Here is a 24,364-nt window from a genome sequence, read left to right as displayed (position 1 = left end):
CCTTGCAGTCCCGGTGGCCTGGGGCTGTGGGGCGTAGGGGAGGTGGGGAGAGGCGGAGAGCTCGGGGTCTCCCGGAACGACCCTTCGGTGGCTTTGAGGGGCTGCGGAAAGGAGAAAGGGAGCTGGGCAGGCTGAACACTAAAGAGGCTGAGGAAGGGAGAAGGGCTGGGCAGGGAGTGGAGCCAGGGCAGCGCCTGCAGGAAAGGCTCTCTGGGTCCTGGCTGCGGTGCCAGAAGAATGCAGAGAATTTATCTGTGCCCGACACTCCCCTGGCCTAGACCGACTAGAAGACCGACTGTCTGAACCCCAGCCCCGGTCTCCTGATCCTGGGCCCAAGGCCCCGCGGTCTCTCCGGCCCTGGCGCTGCCCCAAGGGCACGGAGGACCCTTATCTCCCACAGGCCTGGTTTTCCAGGTGTCTTAGTGCTATCCACTAGCCTGTCCAGCTGCTACTTCTTAAACGCCGGCCTTCCTGAGAAGCCAAGGGTCTTAGGCTGCCGCGTTGCCTGGCTGTAAAGGCAGAGCTTCTGTTCCCTTCTTACCACTGCTCTCCCTCCCCCCACGGGTCCTCCTGCTTAAGCACAATTGTCCGCCAGGGATAACGGTGGAAACAGATGCCTGGAACACATGTGGTCGTGGAGGAGGGGTAGCGAAGGGTCAGAGTCTGACGGTTCAGTGGACAGTGTGTGTGCTTCGTTGGTCAGTGATGTCCGACTCTTTGCGACCCCATGGACTGCAGCCCGCCAGGCTCCTCTGTCCTTGGGGACTCCCCAGGCAAGAATACTGGAGTGGGTTGCCATGCTCTTCTCCAGGGGATCTTCCCAACCCAGGGATCAAACCCAGGTCTCCCCGATTGCACGCGGTGGACGGTACTTTTTGGAAAATGAACCTAACCCAGTTGCCCTGTTGCAGACCCTCTCTTGCAAGACATGCCAGCTGACTGGGAGACTCCTTGTCTTTCAAGAAAGGAGATAACACAGTTTACTTCTCATATTGGGTCCCTGTCCTTCTGAGAACAACCTGGGGTTAGTGGGTTTCTTACCTCAGAGAAACACTTGCATCCCTGTTTGGGGAGATATTCCCACGTAGTTCAACTTTGTTTTCAGTCTGTGGTCTGTGCATGAGGTGGTATGAGCTCTCCAGGTCAGGCCTTTGGAGGATGGTGAGAACCTGAAGAGGGAGATGGCCTGGGCTGCAGGGAAGAAGGCTCTTCTACAACAGGCAAATGGAAACCAAAGTGTGTGAGGATCAAACTGCTATCACTGTGAACTGGGAGTCAGAAGCTCTGGTCCCTGCCCTTCGTAGATTGCTGTGTGACCTTAACCAAAGTAGTTTGCCTCTCTGGTGTTCCTTTCCCATATGTAAAATCCAGCAGTTGGACTAGAAAGCTCTACCATTCCTTCCACGTTTTGACATTGTGTGGTTTCACTGATGAGTGAAATTGGAGGGGAGAAAGGTCCTCCAGCAGGGTAGCTAAGTTTGGAGAGGTAAATTGCTTAGGATTAGAACCTTGGGTTGGAGGGGTGTAGACTCCCTTATCCTGCCTAAGAATGGCCACTGCCCTGCTCACCCCTGGTGCCTTGGAGTATGAACTGCTTGGAGTATGAACTGCTGGCTAGGATTTGGCCCACCCATCAAGGCCTCTGGTGAGACACCCTGGCAGGCCAGTCTTTGAGCTGGGCCTTTGGGGAGGGGTTGAGAAAGGAGAAGGCAGCCAAGGGCCAGCAGGGTAAGCAGATTCCCAGGAGACAGTTTGCATCTCAGCTGTTCGGACTTGTTTTAGGATCTGGGCCAGGGACTACGGCACACTCTTCCACTCTCTTATGGGAAGAGGGCAAGGAGAGCCCCACCGCTGTTGCCCAGCCTGGCCCCACTCAGCTCACCTCTGTACTCACCACCCCCAGCTCCCAGCCACCCTCCCAGACCCTGCCACACCAGCCCAGCAGCAGCAGAGAGAGGCTGCCCCAACCCCACCTTGCCTGGACTCCTTCCCTCCTGGGGGTAGAGCTTGCTCAGGAGTCAGGCTCTCCAGGTTGGGACTTGCTCTCTAGCTCAAGAGCCAAAGGCCTTCATGTTCTCCTTGTTTGTTTTCACCCTTTGGTCTCTGGGTGCTGAGGGGGATATCAAAGGAGATGTGGTGGACAGAGAGGCCGTGGGACCAGTTGCACGTGAAGCACATTCTCTTGCACTGCTTTTCCCTCTGCTCGCTTCCTAGGAGCCCTCTTCCCCTGGGCCTTGCTGCCCACGGGAGTGAAGCTACAGCAGAGGGTATTGAGGTTAGAGCCCCCAAGGAAGCCTTCCTCACTGCTAGGAGCCCCTGGGATGCAGAATGGAAGCTCCCAGGAAGGTCAGTTTCCCAGAAAGTAGCTAATGGTGGAGTCCCTGTCAGAGTGAAGGATGCGGCTGTTGCTAGGCAGAGGCTGCTGTTTCCTCTTGGGGTGTGGCTCTGAGGCTGGCCAGCCAGAGGCCCCGTTAGAAGCAGGAGGAGAAAGTACTCTTGCCTTGCAGCCAAAGAGGGGTCCCTGGCCCCCTCAGCCTTGGGTCACCAGAAGCACATCTCTCAGGACAAATGCTGCTTCTGCCCCTGCTTCCCCGGCTCCTCCCCTAATTCACCACTACTACCACTGTCTGCTTTGACAGTCCCCTCCCAAACCTGGCAGGCTCCTTCAGCCCTCAGTCTGGCTGCACTAATGGACTGATTGGATTTTCTATACTTGGGAGTTTAGGATTTCTGATTGAACATGCAAATTTATGTAAATCAATCTGGGATCTGCCACAGCATCAAAACAACATAGAGTCACAGGCTGGAAGGAATCCTAGAGACAGTCTAGTCCAACGCCCTCGTGTTAAAAATGGGGAAACTGAAAAAAAAAGAGGGAGGTGCAGTGAAATCTAGAGGGGAAGTGATTCATACAGTGGCGAGTGTCAGAAGCAGGGCTCCTGACTCTGGTCTGTTGTTTTACATTGTACCATTTGCCTTAAATTTCTTGTGCATGAGGGGGCCGGGCCAGATTTAAAGCAGAGAGGGCAGTTCTTGAACCTGAGATTGTGGAGACCGAAGCCCTTAGTGGGTCAGAGTTTTGTCTCAGGGTCCCCCATGGGCTCTGGTCAGCTCTGTTAACATGCTGAAGAAAAACAACATCAAATTCTTTAGAGTAGCACCCTTAATATTTTTCTCCAGGCTCTGCCCTGGAGGGTTGGAAGACAAGGTCCTTCATTGGTTGCTACCTGGTTTGACACTTCTGGTTCCCCAGAGCTGAGATTGTGTCTGTTCCCAGCATCTCTCATGGTACCAAGCACACATAGTAAGCTGCAGTGCCTCCATCTTTTTGTTGTTGTTGTTAAGATTTTTTTTTTTAATATGGACCATTTTTAAAGTCTTTATTGAATTTGTTGCAACATTGCTTTTTCTATTTATGTTCTGGTTTTTTGGCCCATGTGGAATCCTAGCTCCCTGACCAGGGATCGAACCCACACCCCTCTACACTGGAAGGCAAAGTCTGAACTACTGGACCCCCAGGGAAGTCCTCAGAGCCTCACCTTTCCATTTCCATGCACATTCCAGTGTCTGCTGCTTCCCTCCATGGCTACAGTGGGAAAAGACCTTTGGTCTTCCATGATTCTCTGCCCACTCTCCTGGAGGTACAGACCAGCTGAGCCTCCTTGTGGATTTCTAAAGCAGTGACCAACTAAGCAGGCTTTGCTGTAGGAAAGATCTCATTTTAAAAATCAGCGCCAAAGGTGTGTGGGGGCTGCAGAGATGGGCTTGGATCCCAAAGAAGCAGTCTCCACACTTGAGATGATTTTGATCTGATCTAGCCAGTCGGCTGCCAGGTGCCCCCTGCGCCCACTTCATGGACTGGGGCTGTGGTGTGGTGCTGTTTGGAGCGCTGAGCCCTCACTTACCCCACAGTGGCTGTGTAGGTTGCAGAGATGACGCTTTGGAGAGTAGTGTGTTCTGACTCAAGATCAAAACCCCAGACTCCCGGCCGAGGCTACCACCAGGCTCTGCTGTAGTCTGGGGAGGGGGCTTGGGACATATTTGGGGTCTTCCTCACCTTCACCCCAAACTCAAGTCTGGCCGCCTCTGAAAGAAGCACCCTTGTCTTCAGCACCTTCCCAAAACACAGCAGGTACAGGGCGGGCACCTCTGGTTCTTCACTGCACAGTGGCCCTCGGCATCCTATATCCTTAGCTCCCTGTGAGAGAAATCTTTCTCCCTGGGCCTCAGTTTCCCAGTCTGTTGCTGATGGATTAATAAGACATCATCTTTGGGGTGTGGCACCTGCTTGATAATTATCATCTTCGCTTCTCTGGGAGTTACACAGATGAAAGAGGCCCAGGGAGGCCAGCTTGTTATTAAGGTGAATTATCATTGCTGTTAGTCCTGATTTCTGAAAATCCAGCAGCTGCTGAGAAGAGCCCAGTAGGCACAGCTCCCTGAACCTTACGCTGATCCATAAGTTCTGGGAGTTCTCCAAGACTCACTAAGCTTTTTTTTTTTTTTTTTGAAGTATAGGTATTTTGAAAGGAGAAACACCCCATTCTGCTGCTCATGCTGTTGCCTGAAACGCTGAGTACTGCTTGGGGTGTTGGTCTGCAGTTCTCACTTTAATGTAGGGCGTGAAGTCATCCCTTCCTGCAGACCCTCTGGGTAAGAGAGTGGTGAGGTCTTTCCTAGAGGGGAATGTGAGGGGCCCTGTAACTCCTGGGGTGTGGCGCTGGAGTCCTCGGCAGCCACAGTTCCCAGGGGCTGATTCATTTCACCCCAGCTGGCTTGATGTGGGGGCTGTAATTGGCCCTTTTGTGTGAGGATCTGTTGAGACACCCCCAGAACTTGCCCTCGGAAGCCCTAGGCACTTTCAGGAGCCCTTTACCCCACTTTACCCCCACCTGCCCCAAACATTCCCCTTGCCCAAGCTCCTACCTCTGCCCTTGGCCAACCTTACCCCTTTCCCAGGAGTGAGAATGAACCCAGCTCTTAGCTAGGTGGAAGTGGCCCTAATTTAACTTCTGAATAGTTTGTTGCTACCAAGGCACACCACAGCCGACGGCTGGGAGGGCCTCTCCCCAAACTTGGGGAGACACTGCAGGGAAGAAAGGGGAGAGAAGAAACTGGTGTGCCTTGGCCAGACCCCACACTCCCCTGTGGAGACCTCTTCACCCTCCCTCGTCCCTGGGGCCTAGTCCTTACATCCTAACATGAGAAGAGAGTAGGTAGCCCTAACTGGGAGGGGCATTAGAAGTCACATGGTCAAGTGTTTATTCCTTCTAACAGTTTTTTTTAAGTTTATATTCTTTTTTTCACTGGATTTTTTTTTTTACAAAGTCCAAAAATCAAAATGATACAAAAAGGCATATATTGAGAAATCTCACTCCAACCTCCACCCTCTTCTTCCTCCATGTGGTGGTATGTGTGCTCAGTCGCGTCCAACTCTTTGTAACCCCGTGGACTGTAGCTCACCAGGCTCCTCCATCCTTGTAATTCCCCAGGCAAGAATACTGGAGTGGGTTGCCATTTCCTTCTCTAGGAGATCTTCCTGACCCAGGGGTCAAACCTGGGTCTCTTGAGTCTCTGCATTGGCAGGCAGATTCTTTACCACTGTGCCGTCTCCCCCGATAGATGATCACTTCTTAATTTCTCTTTTTTCTTTTTGGTTGTTTGGGGCTTTTGCTGCTGCGAGGGCTTTTCTCTAGTTGCAGCGCATGGGCTCACTGCAGCGGGTTCTCTTGCGGCTGGTAGGCCCTGGAGCGTGCCTGCGTCAGTAGTTGGAGCACGTGGGTCCAGTAGTCGTGGCGCAGGGCTTCGTTGCCTCACAGCATGTGGGATATTCGTTTCCTGGGCCAGAAATCGAACCTGTGTCCCCTGCCTTGGTAGGCAGATTCTTAACTGCTGGACCACCAGGGAAGTCCCATTACTTTCTTACATATCCCCCATCTTTTAATACAAAACCAAATACGAACATCCTTTTTTCCCCCTTTAGCCAAAGATAGCATGTGGCGTGTACTATTTTCATCTGTTACCTGTTGGCAATATTTGTGTGTAGAGCGTTTTCTTCTGCCACCATGTTGGGTCTCTGATTTCTGTCCTTTAGCACCCACCTCAGGGTCCCCCAGTCAACCCCAGGCCAGGAGCAGGGTTCATTTACCTTTGTACACCAGACTTCATTCAGATGCCAAAACCAGCCTCTCAGGGATGCTCAACCTCCAGGCAGCTCTTACTAGGTGTTCAGTGTGATGCCAGACTCTGGGGGTACAGTGGGGATCCCAGAAGTCCATGTCAGTCAAAAATTAAGCAGTTATAGAACTAAAGCTGTGATGGAGGCTGCAAAGAAAGGACAAGTTTGTCAGACCAGATAGTCAGAGGCCCTGTCCACCTTGGTGTGCGGGTGGGATGTGGGTATACTGGGGGCAGGCACGTGGCATAGCACAGAGCTGGGGCAGGGGTCTAGGACCAACGCTGCAGAAATGGTCCCATGTGACCTGGAAAGCCAGGTTTTTCAACTTGACTTCGGTTGTGCTCCTCTCCCCACTACCCCAATCTGTGGACTGTCCGGGACCCCTTAAGTTTTACTGTGTCTCAGACAAGAGGCCATCTTTTCTTGGCAGATGGTGCCAAAAATGCCTCCTCCCTGCCCCCTCCACCCCATCACCTTCAGCTTCCCCAGCTCTGGGGCTGTGAGCTCCTGAAGCTAGAGCCTTCCTTTCCACTTCAGGCTGAGGGGAAGTTGGGGGGTGTTTGCCTCTCACTTCCTCTGTAGACGGCACCTCACTTCCTGTCCCCGGGGCTAGAAGGAAGCTCAAGCTCTTGGCTTTGCTGTCCCTTCCTCTACCCGCCTTGCTTTCCTGGGAAGCCCACGGGGCCCATAGGAGGAGGGCAGCATCAAAGCCAAGGGTTTCTCCCTAACGGTCCTGCCAAGCTCCTCACCCACACATATCCCCACCCCACACAAGGGGACCTCTCAGCTGCAGTCCATTTCCAGGCGTGACCTCATCCTTCTCTTCTGTGCCCTATGGGAAGAGAGGAGTCAGAGAGAGCTCACCCCATTTTACAGATAAGAGTCGGGGTGGTTCTAGGCTTCATCTAGGGGCATGCAGTATGCCTGAGCCGGATCAGAATCCAGGAAGCCTAGCTTATATTTATGGGCATGGATGAGCTGGGCCTGTGGGTGAACAGAGCTGCTTCTCCCTGAGCTGAGCTGGCAGCTTAGGAGGTCACCCATGGGCCCTGGCCAGATGGCACCCACTGAGTCAACACTAAAGCTGCCTGGCTGTGGAAGGCACTTGATTGGCCGGAGGCTGTTCCCTTTGAAGAAAGAAGCTAGGATATGGGGCTTGGGGGTGTGAGCACTAGGGGCCGGGCATGGGGGCTAGCAGAGTATATGCCTATCTCTTCAGGGCCTGCAGTACAGCCTGAGCACCAACAGGCTGTGTGACCTTCCAGGCCCCTTTTTCTCGGATCTGAGAGCAGATCACCGAAGTTCCAGTTGTCAGTTCTTCTGTCATCTCCAGGAGCCTCTCTGCCTTGGTTCCTCCTGGGGGACCCAGCATATGCCTCTGGTTACATCCAGGTTGTTGAAAAGATGCTGACTATCCTATTCGGTCTGGGGATAGGAGAGGAGTTAGTAACTAGCATGGACCAGGGGAGCAGGAAGCACTCACCTTCAAACGCCCTTCAGTCCAGCTGCACTGAATCACTGTTTCCATGCACACCCAGAGATTTCTGCCTCCTGCTGCCTGGAATGACCCCCTTCCCTTTTTCTTGTACCTAAACCCTGTCTGTCTATAAAGGCTAAGTTCACTAGATGCCTCCAATTCTGAAAAACTGTTCCAGCTCCAACCTAATATTTCTCTCCTGATTTTTTTTAAAGTTCTACAAAGACTTCTCTTATGGAACCTCCTTCATAGTACAGCTATCTACCTGCATGGCTTACATCCCCTACTAGTCTGAAAGCTCCAGGAAGCCTGAGAAGAGGGGAGCCATCTCTAAATCGCCCCCCCAGTACCCAGCATTGTACCTCCTAATCTGCAGAATGAGTAGATGAATCCCTTTTTCAGAGGGCATCGCTGAGACCTGGGCAAAGGTTGAGAGCTTGGCAGAGGTCATATCAGTGTTCGGGGCAAATCTGAAAATGCCCTCTCTCACTTTGCGTGTGTTTTGTCATATGGGCCTTTCAGAAGCCCTTGGCGGGGGGCAGGGTCACTGGAGATCTTTAAGGAAACATGATGAATCCTCACCTGTCCGTTCTTTCTGGTCTTGAAAGGAGATCACCAAATTCAGGGCCTCGGTGGCAGGAATTGGGGAGAACAGAAGTATCAGTATAAGCAGGGTCCCTCCTCAAGGAGCTCCCCTTCTAACAGCATGGAAGTTGCCCCTTCACAGAGGAGTGCTGGAGAACAGGATGCATTGCAGTTTGAAATGCAGGACGCACTTGAAGATGAGAGATCAGTGGATGCCTCGTCAGTCCAGGACAGCTTTTCAGAAGAATGTTGCTCTGGGGCCAGCCCAGGTCAGGGTTCCCAGGGCTGCGTTGAGTGCTTTCATCTGTCCCCAAAGCTAGGAGGTCATGGGAAGATTTGACGTGAAAGGGACACAATCAGATTTACAGTTTTAGAAAGAAGATTGCTCTGCTAGAAAAAGATTGTGGCAGGGAAAATGCAAGATAAGCCTGGGACATCTTCTGTACCAGAAAGTAAGCAAATGTTAAAAATAATGTCTTTGGGGGCTACGAGGGCTCTTTGTTGTAGACCGCAAGCTTCTCTAGCTGTGGCACATGGGCTCAGTAGTTATGGTGCACAGGCTTAGCTCCCTGCAGCGTCTTAGTTCCCTGACCAGGGATCAAACCTGCATTCCGTGCATTGGAAGGCGGATTCTTAACCAGTGGACCTCCAGGAAAGGCCCAGTTTTGTGTGTTTTTTTTTAATGAAAGCATATTGAAAGGACACAGGAACCAACCTGAAAGAATGGCCAAAGCTGGCATTTAAGCAGTAAAAGTAAGTGGTGATGATAGTATTAAGATTATAATCCAAAGAATAAAATACTGCATACTATGAGTCCATACTGATACAAATATGTAATTAAATAAATGAGAGTGAAGAGACAGCTTTTCCTTACAGAAAACTTCTAATTAATAAATTACAAGGAATGAGAAAAATCAAAAGTTACCTTTAGAACACAATAGTAATTGCTGCAGGCAAGTTCCCCTGATGAATCCTAAAATCAGTGGGTGAAAGTTTAAGCAGAAATAGGATTTTGCATGGTCACAAAGGGTTGTCCCCCCTAAATGTTTATTAATTACAAAAGAAAAATAGTCTTGTTATGATGCAAAGCCCACTGATAGACGCCACCTAGCCAAGTGATCAAAGTTTAACATCGTTAGTAATAAGACCTCTCAGCATCATGTATACATACCCGCTGATAGCATGTGCTGAGAAGGGCACATCACCTCTGTAATATTCTTTCCTAGAATCCATAACCCCAGTCTCATTGAAGAAAACATGAAACCAACTCATATTAAGGAATATTCTCCAAAATACAGTTTCCTTCCAAAGTGTCAAGGTAATAAAAGACAAAGACTGAGGAACTGTCTTCTATCATAGGAGACTAAGGAGTCATGGTAATTAACCACAACGTGGGATCCTGTATTGCGTCTTGGGATAGAATACCAGTGGAAAAGACATCAGTGGAAAAACTCATAAGATCCAAATAAAGTCTGTTTCGCTTTGTTTTTAAGTCTTACTTATTTCTTTAGGGCTTCCCAGGTGGTGCTAATGGTCAATACCCTGCCTCCAGTGTAGGAGGCATAAGAGACTCGAGTTCGATCCCTGGGTCAAGAAGAGCCTTTGGAGGAGGGCATGGCAGCCCACTCTAGTTTCTTGCCTGGAGAATCCCTGTGGACTGAGGAGCCTGGTGGGCTACAGTCTATAAGGTCGCAAAGAGCCTGACACAACTGAAGAGACTTAGCACACACATTCGTTTTTGGCTATGGTGGGTCTTCCTTGCTTCACTCTGGCTTTCTCTAGTTGCCGCGAGCAGGTCTGTTTTTCGTTGCTGGCTCGGGCTTCTCACTGCAGTGGCTTCTCTTGTTGCAAAGCACAGGTTCTAGGGCTCATGTCTTCAGTAGTTGTGTTTCGCAGGCTCTAAAGCACCAGCTCAGTAGTTGTGGTACGCAGACTTAGTTCCTCTGAGGCATGTGGGACCTTCCCAGACCTAGGATCGAACCTGTGTCCTCTGCCTTGGCAGAGAGCTTCCTTACCACTGAGCTACCAGGGGAACCCCCATTCCTTTTTCTTAAAGTGCACACATGTGCTCAGTCATCAAGTTGTGTCTGACTCTTTGTGACCCCATGGACTGTAGCCTGCCAGACTCCTCTGTCCATGGGATTTTCCAGGCAAGAGGACTAGAGTGGGTTGCCATTCCCTCTTCCAGGGGATCTTCCTGACCCAGGGATCAAACCCACATCTCCTGCATTGGCAGGCAGATTCTTTACCTCTCAGCCATCAGGAAAATGTTAACAAAGTATACACAACATATTCTCACAAATAAATAACAGAAGAAGAGGTGGAAGGTGGCTGCAAAGAGAGAAATGTGGTAGACGAGGGAACAGTTGTCCAGGAGGAAGTGGTTACCATCAAGGCAGTGAAAAGACAACCACAGAATAGGAGAAAATATTTGCAAATCATATATCTGATAAGGGGCCTGTGTTCAGAATATATAAAGAATTCTGACAACTCGATGGCAAAAAAGACACATACTGCAACTAAACAATAGGCAAAGGGTCTGAATAGGCTTGTCTCCATGGAAGACATGCAAATGGCCAATAAGCCCTTGAAAAGATTCTCAACATCATCAGTCAAAGAAACAGAAATCAAAACCATAATGAGGTATCACTTCACATTTACTAAGGTGACTTAGAATTAGGAAATCAGGCAATAACGAGTGGTGAGGACATGGAGAAATTTCACGTCCCATCACACTGTTGATGGGACTCTGAAATGATGCATCCACTTTGGGAAACAGGCTGGCAGTTCTTCAAAAATTTAAACTTAAAGTCACCATATGACCCAGCGGTCCCACTCCTAGGTGTATACCCCTGAAAACTTGAATCCATGTGAAACTATCACAGCAGTGCTTAGAGCAGCTTTGTGCATAATAGCCAAACAGTGGAAACAGCTCAAATGTCCATTAGTGGCTGAATAGATAAATTGTGGCGTAGTCACACCGTGGAATATTATTTGGCCATGAAGAGGAATGTAGTACTGATACATGCTTCAACAGGGATGAACCTTGAAAACATGCAGAGTGCAAGAAGCCAGTCATAGAAGTCCACCTGTTATATGATTCCCTTCATACGAAATGTCCAGAATGGGGAAGCTATAGAGACAGAAAATAGATGAGTGGTTTCCTAGGTTTGGGCATGAGGGGATGGTAACTAAGGGGTGATGAAAATGTTCTCAAATTGACTATGGTCATGATCTGTCTATATATCTGTGAATATGGTACAAACCCCTGAATTGTACGCTTCAAATGAGTGAGTTGTGTGTGAGTTGAACTATGTCTCTAAGCTTTAAAAAAAAAGTCCAGCAGGAAGTAACCACCAGAGGCACCTGAGAAAGCAGTGGAGACTGAAAAGTACTGTAGGATTTAGCCTTGTGGCAGTTACTGAAGTTGGACCAGGTTGAGGAAAGAATGAGAAGGAAGGATGGCTTTTTTTTTTTTTTTTTAAAGAAGTTTGGCTGTGAAAGGCAAAAGAGGGCAGTGTCTGGAGAAATGTCAAGGGGAAATCACTTTTAAGATGAAAGTACCTGAGAAGTTGTAAAGGTAGATGAGAAAGATCCGTTCTGGAAGTAGACCCTGAAGTTGGGAAGGGTCTAGGACAGGAAGTCCTGGCCTTGCTGGGGGATAGAGCAGCCCCTCTGCTGTAACAGGAGGAGAGGAGGGACAGAGGAGGGGAGGGTGGTGGCAGGAGGTTTGAGGGGTTTCGCCTCTGATGGCCAGCCCTCTGCGGAAACAAGGGAAGATGGTAGCCCAGAAGTATGAGGTGATTGGTGAAGGTGTGATGTAGTTGTTGCAGAGAATGAGAGAGCAACTCTAAGCCTCAGTAAGAGGGCCAGCAGGACTGCCCATCTGGCTTAGATGGCCTTCCTTTAGTGAAAAGACTGAGAAATAATGTGAGACCAAAGCCTAGGGACAGAGTATCCAGGCCTGTCTTTCCTTAGTGGTAACCTCTGGCCTGGAAAGAGCCATTGACCTTGAATGCTAAAGTCAAGAGACCCAGGGATCTAACTTCGCTGTCCAGTATAGTCCCCACCAGCTGCATATGGCTTTTTAAATTTAAAATTCAGTTCGTGCATTGGACTAGCCACATTTCAAATGTTCAATAGCCATATGTGGCTGGTGGCTACCATGTTTATTAAACAGCACAGAATTAACATTTTCATCATCACGAAAAGTTCTCCTGGATAACATTGTCCTAAGAAAAGTGATTCTTTTCAAACTATTGAGTCTAAGGACCCCTCTGCACTCTTAAAAATTGAAGACCTCCCCCAAAGAGCTTTGGTTCACATGGATTGTACCTACTGACATTCACTGTCGTATAAATTAGAACTGAGAGTTTTGAATATTTAATTCATTTTAAGGTAACAATAACCCATGTTAACATTTTATGAAAAACGATTATCTATTTTCCAAAACAAAAAATAGTGAAAAGAATGACATTGTTCTTCATTTCTGTAAATCTGTCGTGTCTGACTTAATCGGAGGCAGCTGGATTCTCATATCTTCTTCTGAATTCAGTCTGTCATGCTACCGATTATCCTGTAGTCTCTGGAAAATGTCACTGCCTGCTCATGAGACAAAGAGAGTTAAAAAGGCAAATCATGTCTTAGTGATATTGTGAAAATAGTTTTGACCCTGTGGATTCCTTGAAAGGGCCTCAGGATCCCTGGACCTCACTTTGAGAACCACTGTTCTAGAACAACCTCCACTTGGCATGAAAGAACTAATCCTTGAGAAATGGAGCGATCTGCCTAAAGTCACACAGCAAATAAATTGCACTGTTGGGACTATAAGCCAAACCATCTGGCCTGAGGCTTTTTCCAGTTCCCTTGGCCCAGCCAGGATGGGCCTGCTGGACTTGGGAGTGGGGCTAGGCGTCTTGGCTGCAGAGCCCCTGGCGTGTGGCCCTAAAAATAAACCCATTGAGTCTGTCAGAGCCCCTTCTCTCCCCACCCCCAGCGGCTGCTTTTATTGTTGGGTGATGCAGTGAACGGGGAACAGACAGGATCTGGGGAGGAGAGACAAAGGGTATCAACATCTATAAGCCTTTTGGGCTCATAACACCGCTACCCTTCCTCCTGCCCTAACTGACCTACAGTCGGTTTGAAAGAACCTCCACCATGGTCTGGATGTTCTTGGAGTGCCTGTGAGGAGGAAGTTGGAGGAGGGGTACAGTGGGCCCCTTCCCCATGGACACTTGCCCCTCAGAAGGGCTACTGTTGTCAACTGCCCCCTCCTGGGGCCAGTTGTCAGGAGGAGGGAAGGAAATTCTTTTCTGCCTCTGGCCCTGAGTGAGGGGGTGGGGGAGACCAGTGGGAATTCTTGGGGCTGAGAGATGCTTTAGGCCAGAGGAAGGAGCCACTCTCAGACCAGGAATGCCCCGGGGCCTTTTTTTTTTCCCCTACCCTCAGCCCAGGGCAGATCTTGTCTGGAAAGGAGTGTTGCTGTGGGTGAAGAAGTTGCTGTTTACAAGTAGACTCCTGGGTGTGACAGGGATTCCAGAAAGCAGCTGGGGGATGGGGGGGAATAGAGGGGGAAACGCTTGGATTACACGGACGATTCTGTTAGTAAAGCCAACTCCATCTCTGCCTTCCCACAGCTGCCCGCCCCTCCCCCAACCCCTGGCCCCTGGCTCTTTTTCCCTAGAGGACTCTAGGGGGGAACAGCTGGTCAGTGAGGGGCTCATCAGGGCCCAGAGGCCTTGGCTAAGGGCCAGGGTGAGGGAGCCTAGAGGACCGGCTCGCTGCCATCTCTCTGGCCCCTTCCTCCCAAGCCTGGACTCTGAGATTACAGAAGGGTCTTCTTGCCTGTGCCCTGGCTGGAGAGGGGTTGGGAGCTGCGGGTTCCCCCTCCTTGATCTGGCTGCCTGAAAGGCCAGGACAGTCTTTTTGCGGGGTTGCCCAACATGCCTGACCAGGCTGAAGAGATGAGCGACCACCCAGGTTCACTCAGTCATTGGGCTGCACCTGCCCCTTCCCTGGGTTACCCAGAGAAACCCCTGAGCAGCTGATCCCCCTTCGCTGTCTCCTCTGAAGGAGGGCCAGAGAGGCCCTGCTCTTCCTCTCCCTCCCTCCCCTCAGCACTGAGGTCACCTCCCTCTGAATCAGGCCTTTGTGGAGGGCGGGGTTGCCGGTTGGCAGTTCTGGCGGGAGAGCCTCCCCATTCAAGTTCAAGCTCCGACCCACTGCAGCTCCATCCCTACCCAGCTGAGCCAGTGTCCTGTGTTCCAGACCCACATCGGACACCCGGGATATGTTGTGGGGCCCCCAGAGGAATGCTTGAAAGCAGGGCCATCCCGAAAAACCCAGGCCAGGGGTTTTCCCCTGGGGCTGAGCACAGAAGCTGTGAGTAGCAGTTGTGGGGCCTGAGGGTGGTCAGGGGTGCTTGGTCCTGGGGAGGGGACCCCCTTGACCCTGCAGGGACAGCCACTGGGGAACTGACCTGGATTGATTGCTTTTTGGTTTTGTTTTTTTCCTCAAGAGATTTGGGTTGAAACCTCAGACTCTGAAGGGCCAAATTCCTAATTGGGCTCAGTTTGGGAGCTAGAGGTGGTATTATCACTCTGGATCGTAATTTTCCCCAGAGGAGGCTCAAGATGCAAGAAGTTTTCAGTCTACAGATCTTGAGCCCAGACTCAGCACGCACCTCCCCAGCGCCAAGTTTAAATGCAGGCCTCTTCCGAGTGACTCAACAATCCGGGCTGACAGCTTCCTGCCCTCATCTTGTGGCCATGCAGACGCACAGAAGGCCCAGCGTCCGGAGCTGGCCAGACCACTTGGGCTGAGGGCAGAGAACTTCTCCCCAAAGTGGGGCTGAGTCACAGCCCGCCTTCAGCCGACGTGTCTGGAGCCTCTCCCAGGCCCTGCTCGGACCCGGACGCTGACGCCTTGACGAGCTGTTGCGCTCCGGTGGCTTGTCCCTTGGAGGGTCTCCCCAGGTCACAGTGGGACTCAGGCCTCCCTGCCTTGGGATTTCCGGGGGCTCAGATCCAAGGGTGGTAGTGGTTGGCTCGGTTGGCATGTTGGGTCCCCACCCTCCTCAACACATACACAGGCCTCATGCCTGACCTGGATGCTTTTTCATTCATTTGCTTATTTATTTTAGCAAAAGATACCCTCCTAAACCACCTTCACCCTTAGTTTGGTTTCTGTGGTTGTGTGAAGAAAACAAAGACTGGAGGTTTCTACCACTTTATCTTTCCCTTTTGTGGCCTCCGGACACAGCCCTGTTCATCCCACTCCCCTCCTTCATCCTCCTGTTTTTTTTCTCACCCTCCCAAGCACTCCCTTCCCTGCCCCTGCCCCTCTATTTCTGGAGGTGTCCACTGGGAACGTAAGTGATGAGGAGGTCGAGGGGACGCTGGTGACCTGTGGGGACAGGCCTCTCCTAGAGCAGGGGGAGCCCCCACCTGGCAAGAGGATGGTGGCCTGGGGATGAGTGACGCGGGGTGGGCTGGAACTGGTCCTCCGAGGCCTGTTTTGGTTTTAACCCCTGTTTGTGTATGTGGGAAGGAGGCTTTTTCCTGAATTTTTTTCATTTCTTTTGAGGTCTGTCCATTTCTAAATATAGCAAGTGTGATAATGTTATGAGCAAACAAAGTTATAACTCAATACATTTTAATGATGTTAAAATAACAAAGGACTTTAGATTGTGGTGGAGTGTCAAAAATAAGCATTGCACAGTTTTTCTTTTTCTCTAGTTTTCAGAAGCCCCCTTCCCGTTGTTGTGCACATGCTTGTTTTTCTCCCTCCCCACTCCACCCCCACCCAGAAAGAAGCCTTCTCCTCTTCTCTCCCTTTCTTTCTAGAGTATCAGGTGGAAGAGAGTGAGGGCTGGAGGGCTGCCAGGGAAGGGGTCGGAGAGGAGGAAGCCCCTATGGGCAGGGCAGAGGGGCAACACTTCAGATCTTCAGGAGCCCCTCCTTTAAAGACTCCCAGGGAGAGGGACCTGGGACTTAGGGTCTGCTTACAGGTGAACTGCTAGAGTGAAAAGCCTTCATTTATCAGAGTCCATGCAAGACTCTCTACATACATTATCTCACTTCCTGCTCCAACAGCCCTGTGGACTAGGTATTCTTATCCCCATGTTAGGGGTGAGGAAACTGGTTTTGCTGAGTCAGCTTCTAACCCAGGTCTGTCTGACTGCAAAGCTCCGGGAACGCTGAGACTAAGTGCACAGAGCACAGAGGACAAGAATGTACAGAGAGGCTGCACAGGAAGGGGGCCCAGGCCTGCCCATGTGCTCTGTGAACCAGCCATATGGTGTGGGCAGCATCCTTTGTCTCTGGAGCTTGCTTCAGAGTAGGCTGGCACCTCCCCCCGCCACCCTCCTTACGAGGTCGAAAGGAGAATCAGATGTGATCCGCGACACGGGAACATGCCAGCGCGCAGGATACACTCTGAGGATGCAGGTGTAGCTTCCTTTGCCTCGGTTTCCTCATCTCAAATACGTGTCGATAATAGCACTCGACCCTCTCTGTGGTCGTGAGAATGAAAGAAGATGACGTTTGCTGGGTTGCTGTTCGTTCCCCTCTGGCTGAGAGCTGGGGCCATTTGCACTGCCTCTTTCCTCTGCCTGGAATGCTTTTCCCATTCCAGGATTTCATCTGCCCATTCACGCAGGTAGGTCTCTGCCTCACTGTCACCTTCAGTGCCTTCTCAGGGCCTGATGTTGGCTCATTGGTTTATCTCTGGTATTACCTGCTGGTCCCAGTAGAATGGAAGCTTCATACGGGCAGGATTTTCTCGGGCTTGTTTATCCCTCTGGTCCAGGATGCCAGGCAGTAGGAAGCCAATAAATGCACGGCTGATCTTGTCTCCCTCTGTCTCCACAGGCAAGGTGACCATTCTGGCTGCGTGCGTGAGTGTGCCAGCCTGGGTGAGGAGGCAGAGACAGGTGAGGGGCTTTGGAACTTGGGTGTGCTGGTGGTGGGACTGGAGGAGGGCTGGGTTGGGCGAGGCAGCCTCTGCCCTACAGGGGAGGGAGGAAAAAGCATTCAGATGCCTGGTAGGTGAGCTGCTGAGGGCTCCTCTTCCTTGGTCCAAAAGCCCTAAGCCCCTTTTGTGGGAGCTTCAGAGGGTCAGGGAGGCAAGTAGTTGGTGGTAGACTGGGGACCCCTACCCTTTTGCATTAGGAAGGGTTTCCCATCTACTGGAAATTTCGACAGTATTTGTTCAGAGGAAGGAAAGGAGTACTTTCCTGTACCTGAAAAATTAAAACTCAAATGGAAGATGAAGACTAGTCAAGGAAAGCCAGTCACTATGTCAACAGTTTGGAGTGGGGTGGAAGCAGGGATCACATAATGTGATACAGGTCAGAAACCTGGCTCTGTTGTGTTCAGGCAATGAGACTAGTCTGTTCAGCCATCAGTTGGTCTCTTCCACACCAGGTATCACATAGGGTATCTAGTCAGTGAAATGAAGACAGTGTCCCTGCCCTCGCAGAGTTGACAGTCTGGGGGGACACTTACAGAGCCGAGCTGGAGGAGTACCTGACTCAGCCTTGGAGTGGGGGCCCTGGAAAATGAGTGAAAATGAAGTCGCTCAGTCGTGTCCAACTCTTTGCAACCACATGGACTGTAGCCTACCAGGCTCCTCCATCCATGGGATTTTCCAGGCAAGAATACTAGAGTGGATTGCCATTTCCTTCTCCAGGGGATCTTCCCAACCCAGGGATCGAACCCGGGTCTCCCATATTGCAGGCAAACAGACGCTTTACCATCTGAACCACCAGGGAAGCCACCAGGGAAAATGAGTAGGAAGGAGCTGGAAAAGTGGAAGGGGGATGGGTATCAAGAGACCCCTGCAGAGGGCCCAGCGCTCACAGAGGCTGGTCTGCTGGGGCCTCGCTCGGAGCATGGGGGCTTGGAGGTTTGCAGGCCACCTCCCGCTCTGCCAGGAAGATACAGAATGTCAGTTTGAGACCAACCTCAGCGGAGAATTCAGGTTTCTTGGCTCCTGGCCAGTGTCTGTGTAATCTGTAAGAGGGCAAGGACAGTCATAAGAGTTTATAAAAACAATGGTCTCTGTTCTTGAGATGGAAGAGCATGTCTATGTGTCTGTCCCATGAGCAGGAATCTGAGCCTGACCCCGAGTTGTTACAGTGTCCAAGGCACAGGGGTCACACGGATGCCAACTCTGGGAATACTGACAAGTTCTGTCTCTGTCCTCCTCCTCCTCCACTCACCTCCCTGTGCCCTGGAGTAGCCTGCTGGGGCTTCTCTCACTTATCCCCAGGGCCTGATGTCGGAGGCCATGGACCAGTCGGCCGGGAGCCCTGGAAACCTGAACCCAGGAGAAGGTGGTGATGGCAGCACGGAGCCGGGCACCTGCCAGGAACTCCTGCACCGGCTGCGGGAGCTAGAGGTGGGGCAGGGGCAGGCCGGCCAGAGCCCTGCGAGCTTGGGTGGGTTTGGAGGTGCAGGGCAACCTTCCTCTCAGCCTGCTTTTCCAGGCTGAAGCAGAGCTGAAACGTTTCTTTAGCAGAGCCGCTCTAAGACGCCCTTTCCTTACTCTTAGCTCTCCAGCCTTCATGCCAGCTCAGGACAAGAGGCGTGCACAAGGGTGGGGCTGTACTAACCCCCAGATATCTCCCTTCTTTACCTGACTTTCGTGCCCTGGCTGTAGGAAAGGGGTGGCCACAGAGGCCACAGAAGGAAAAGTCTCAGGCATTGAGGGACCAGGGCACAGATCCATGAACTAGGCTACTTACCACGTTCCTAGACCCTGCCCTCCTCCCTCCAACCTCCTCTGCCTTCTCCCCAGGGAAATAAGGGTAACGTTTAGCACCTCCCACCTTGGTCCTCCTGGCCACTGTATCTCCCCAGCCCCTCCAGCCTCATGGACTGAAGTCGGGGTAACAAAGGACCAGCCATCTCAGCTCTGCCTTCTGGATGCCCTGGGTCTCTGTGTGCTCACACCTGACAGAATCACCCCGGAGCCAAGAGCTGGGGCAGGGAGAGAGCTACTGGACTTCTTGCCTCTCCTTCCCAAGAGGAACCTGCCCTGGGATGAATGATCGCTTAGCCTCCCATTTACCTTCCTCCTCCTCCCTGCAGGCAGAGAACTCAGCACTCGCCCAAGCCAACGAAAATCAGCGGGAGACCTACGAGCGCTGTCTGGACGAGGTGGGTGGACTGATACCGCCTGTGGGAAGCATAGCTTGTCGGCTCCAGGCTCCAGGCAGAGACTCAGTCGTCTGACAGCTTTTCCTCAGCTCTGCCTTTCTCTCCCCAGGTTGCCAACCACGTGGTGCAGGCACTGCTGAACCAAAAGGTAAAAGGCCACAGAAGACATTCATATCCCCTGACCTGAGCCCAGATGCCCTGGGAGGAGGCCCTGGGCACAGCAGGGGAGGTCCTTCCTGGGGACCCCTGAGCCTGCTCAGCTACGGGATCAAGGAAGGTGGAAATGGCCTATTGGCTCTCCAGCAGAGTCCCCTTTCTCTATCTTGGACAATCTATTCTCTTTGACCTGGAGCTGGGGCCACGCTAGGTAAGACCAGGTCTCTAAGTGATAGTCATTTTGATTTGGGCTCGAATCCTTCCATTATCCAGGCCCCAGCTAGTTTCTCCAGATCATTATAGCCCTGATAGCAATGTTGATGTTGTGACCATAAAGTGACATCTAAATATTGACTCAAGTACTGGGGGTAATTTCTTGACATGTGGGCTACTCTGACCCCCAAGTCTTCCCCTGCCTTACATGAGCCCTTCTTTGATGTGTGGTTTCTAAGAGGCAGAGGATTCGCTCCAGAGATGAGAAAGCTGCCAAAGGGAATGGAATTACTTCCGACCAGGAGTGGTAAACTTTAGAAAATTTACCATCCCCAGAAGATGCGAGAGCCATAAATATAGGCAGGCTCAGCTCCTTCATAGGAGGTTGCAAGAGAAGCGCATGCCCAGCAGGAGTGCCCACTGCTTTGATGAAGCGACTGTGCTCACGCCACTCTCCCTCTCCCCACCACCTTGCCCTTCTTCTGCCTCCTGGGGGCGGCAGGACCTGCGAGAGGAGTGCATCAAGCTGAAGAAGAGGGTATTTGACCTGGAAAGGCAGAACCAGATGCTGAGCGCCCTGTTTCAGCAGAAGCTCCAGCTGACAGCGGGCTCCCTCCCTCAGGTGGGCACACGCGATTCCCCCTCCTTCCTCACATCTCAGCCTCCGACCTCCCAACCAGCCCTGTCGTCGTCATCACCTCAGAAGCAGGTTGTCAGCCACTGGCCTCCATTCTGGGCACTGTGGCCTTCCAGGGCAGGCCCGCCTCGCCTGATAGATCTGAGCCTTAGGTGAGGGGAAGCTTCCTAAGACCCCTTATGCTTGGCTGTCCCCTACCTCCCAGGTGCTGCCCACCCAGCCAGTTGGTGTCCCTTTTTGTTGACAGAGAAAGTCCTTGCTTCCTCCTCCCTCCTTGAGTAGAGAGATGGGTGGATGCTGAAAATGCAGTCATTTCAAGCTAGCTCCCACGAGGCCTCTTTGGCCACTGCCTTTCCTCTTCTTGGCCAGGGGCAGGGGTGGGGCCGGGTGTAAGGCACCCAGTGCTTGGTGTCATGGAGAGGTTAGGGAAGGCCCTTCACCGGGATGACTCTGCGCACGCCTGGCTGCATCTGCCCACCCGCTAACCCAGTCTTGGCCACAGACACTCATCCCTGCTTCCAGCCCTGACACCTGCCTTATCCCAGGAGAAGCAGGAGGCTAGTGGTAGTGAACCCTGGGCTCAGTTAACGTGTAACATGGGGTCCACTCTGTCTGGAAGCCCCAAGGATGTGGTGTGCCTGTGGGGAATCAGGAGCAGCTCCATGTACCCAAGGTTCACGGTGGGTTCTGAGGTCAGCCAGCACACTCCCAACCCACCCTGACTTGCCAGGAAGAGAAACACCTTGTGTGTGTTTGTGTCTAAATTTATATGTCTGGGATACAAACCAGGTGGCCATTGGCCCCCCCAAACCCTGAGCAGGATGCCCTCAGCTCCCTGGGAAGCCTGACCCCTGGCAGATGAAGCCTCTGTCTCCCCAGGCCGGTGCAGACACGGGTGACTGAGCTGCAGTGACTCTGCAGCTTCCTGTGTCCTGTCCTGGCCCTGCCATGGGCTGACCTGGAGGCCAGATCACACCAGCCAAGCTCACCCTGTCCACACTCTTTCTCAGTGACTGATGATAACAGCGTAGATCATCCTGAAATCATTTGTTTTTTAGTAAATGAATTCTGGGATTCGAGTTGGAGATTTTTTAATGAATTTTGGGGTTTGGGATCATAGATTTATCTTCCCCAGAAGTAACATGACATAATGGAAAGAGCACGAACCTTGGCCTCAGATAAACTTGGGTTGGGTCCCTAACTTAGCTAATTCTTAGCTGTGTGACCTTGGGTAGATTATTTAACCATACAAATCGTAGGTTGTTTTCCTTTATAAATGGGGATAAAAATACCTATATTGCAGGCTGTCATGAGGATGAAATGAGATAATATCTAGTGCTTGACCTGTAGTAGTCAATGATTAGCAGCTAGTTATCATTATTAATGTTATTTCCAAGTTGTGCTTTGCTAGGATGGAAGCTCCATTGAACGAATGTTAATTAAGCTCTTACTGTAAGCAGTGCCTTTGCCAACACACATGGAATTGGAGAGAGCTGGGGCTTCTGGACTCTAAGGCAGGGCTGCAGAGGGTGACGGTGCTGACCAAAAGCCCAGGGAGGGGGAGGGGCCATCAAGATGGGCTAAAGAGAGTGCCCTGAGGAGGTGACTGCACCCTGCTGATGGGAGATGTTTACTTTTTATTCTAGTTTTGTTTTATTCTTATTTTTATTTTTTGACTGCACAGGGATTTTAGTTCCCTGACCAGGGGTTGAACCCACACCCTCAGCAGTGAAAGCAGAGTCCTAACCATGGACCACCAGGGAATTCCTGATGGAAAGGAGATTTTAAAGAGTACAGAAGGGGTCTGGGAGAAGGGGTGCCCTGTGGGAGGAACAGAGCGGAGGATCCTAGGGAGCAGAGAGCTGTTCAGCTGGACTTGAGCAAAGGTTGTATAAAGAGCAAGTGAGACAAAGCTGGGGATGGTGTCAGGGAGGAACCGGTAGATCTGGCTATAATTCCGACCGAAGAGTTCAGACATGTCAGTGGAGGCTGGCAGAGGAAGCTGTGAGCACAGAGATGCTTTAGACAAAAAAGATTGGAAAGCCACGCGGTCAGGTGAGCGAGACTAAAATGCTGAGCAGCTTTCAGGCCAGAGATGTGAGGATGGTGTGCCAAAGGAGCTGCTGCAGATGGCTCAGCCGGAGGGGAGGCAGAGATACCACAGAGACAGGACTTAACAGCTGTGGAGTGCAAGAGACAGGGGAGAGCTGAAGCTGACTTGTGTCTCATCAAGGTGCCTAAGAGAAGAGGAATGAGAGACAAGTGATCTGTGATTAAATCCAACTTTGGTAATCCTCCGAGCAGAGGCCATTCAGGGGAGATGGAAGTAGTAACTGCCACCATCTCTATTCCGGGACCCAGTAAACAACGCCGCTTCCGTTAGTCTCAGCCATTCCTGTGGAGGCTGGGCCACAGGTGGTCAGAAAAGAAATGGGCCTCGAGGCTCACCTTCTCTGTACTCAGGGAGGAGGCTCCACAGAAAAGCAGAGGATCTTGGAGGCTCGGCGGACAGCCAGGCTAGGCCTGCCACTGCCCTGCGGCCCCTGGGCACTCTTCTTTCTCCAGAGGCCCCTGCCCGGTCCCACCTCCCCACCCCGCCACCTGAGCTTGCATTTCTTCAGTCTACCTGTGCTGGGGTCTCCCAAGGTACCGCTGACCCAAGTGGTGAAAGCCTCACCTTGGGCCAGGAGACGTCACTGAAGGAGCAGGGAAGGATGTTCTGATGCCCCTGGATGGGAAGCCGTGGCTCCCTGAGGGCACAGGGCCCTGGGCTGACAGCACCTGTGCTCACCTCGCCTCTCCCCTGTAGATGCCACTCGCCCCACTCCAGCCGCCTTCAGAGCCACCGGCCTCGCCCTCCCTGAGCTCCGCCGAGGGACCGGCCACCTCGCTGCCTCTGGGGCGCTGCGCTGGGCAGAGAGAGGTAGGAGGGCTGGGCTTCGTGGTCTGTGGCTCCGCTGGCACTGGGCTCGTCAGTTGGTGCTCCACGACTGTTTCCTAACAAGTCTCAGGGGAAGGACTGCTTCCGGGCACACAGATTCTCATCCAGGCTGGGTGTGAGCCCTCAGCTGTCAGCCTCGTACCAAGAAAAACAGATCCCCACCCCTAACCGCTGGCCTTGTGAGTAAACGTGTTAGTATTGCAGTCAGACTCAACAGTTAACACTTCTGAGCTCTTCCTCTGAGCCAGGCACTGGGCTGGACACCTGGATCTCATTTATCTTTTTCTTTTTTGGTAATTTTTGGCATATATTTATAATCCTACACGTATTTATTTATCCAAGTCCAATTCATTCATTCTTTTGTTGATCTGGTTCCATTTATCTTATTTTATGAGATTTAAACACAATCACCATCTTATTTTACAGATGATACAGTGAAGCTTAGAGATTAAATGACTTGCTGAAAGTCTTATAGCTAGTTAAACAATAGACCTGGGTCTTGAACCCACACAGTCTGGCTCAGGAGCCCAGGTAGTTAACCACTGTACCAGACTGGACCAGGCCTGAGAAGGGGCCAGGGAGAAGCAGGAAAAGGCTCACAGGGGAGTCGTTGCGTCTGCTTCTCCACGGGGATCAGCTCAGCAGGACAGCTGTCTGACCTGAGAAGGCGTGGGCTTGCCTGTAGCGACTGACTGAGGACTTGGCCACATCATATCCCATTCTTGAGTCTGTGTTCTTTCCGAAACCTGAAAAAATGGATGGGTCGCCCTCCCCTGGGGCAAATAGAGATACCAGGGGTATAGATGGTCAGCCTTCCTGGACTCATAGTGGTAGGAAGTAGTGCTGGGATAACCAGGAAGGAAGGTAGGTGCCCCCTAAGTGTGCCAGGAAGGACAGCTGGGGTAACCAGGACTCAAACTCTTGAGGAAACTTTCCAGCACATTCCAGAAGCCATCAGTTCCTTTTGGGGACACAGACAAACCCGGCCAGCTCAGGTTATGCCAGCTCAGTTACG

The 24,364-nt window shown here is 51.6% G+C and overlaps 1 protein-coding gene across 4 annotated transcripts in view; it reads left to right on the top strand.

Annotated features, from left to right (window-relative positions):
- Nucleotides 1-24,364, top strand: part of NCKAP5L (NCK associated protein 5 like) — a 31,190-nt gene that overhangs the window by 628 nt on the left and 6,198 nt on the right. Inside the window, exons 1-7 of one of the 4 annotated variants that reach the window (XM_006075798.3) lie at nucleotides 14,315-14,621; nucleotides 17,111-17,172; nucleotides 18,513-18,641; nucleotides 19,334-19,402; nucleotides 19,512-19,550; nucleotides 20,274-20,393; nucleotides 23,218-23,331. In XM_006075798.3, the coding sequence (XP_006075860.1) occupies nucleotides 14,552-14,621; nucleotides 17,111-17,172; nucleotides 18,513-18,641; nucleotides 19,334-19,402; nucleotides 19,512-19,550; nucleotides 20,274-20,393; nucleotides 23,218-23,331 (603 nt within the window). In that variant the 5' untranslated portion in view covers nucleotides 14,315-14,551. Of the gene's footprint in view, nucleotides 1-14,314; nucleotides 14,622-17,110; nucleotides 17,173-18,482; nucleotides 18,642-19,333; nucleotides 19,403-19,511; nucleotides 19,551-20,273; nucleotides 20,394-23,217; nucleotides 23,332-24,364 lie in introns of those variants that run through there. The other 3 variants (XM_006075797.3, XM_025284111.2, XM_025284110.2) reach the window with 3 other exon arrangements.

This window comes from Bubalus bubalis, chromosome 4 (assembly GCF_019923935.1).
Source record: "Bubalus bubalis isolate 160015118507 breed Murrah chromosome 4, NDDB_SH_1, whole genome shotgun sequence".
NCBI classification, from domain to species: domain Eukaryota; kingdom Metazoa; phylum Chordata; class Mammalia; order Artiodactyla; family Bovidae; genus Bubalus; species Bubalus bubalis.
The sequence above is the reverse complement of the archived record's forward strand: the minus strand, read 5'-3'. Positions and strand labels throughout refer to the sequence as shown.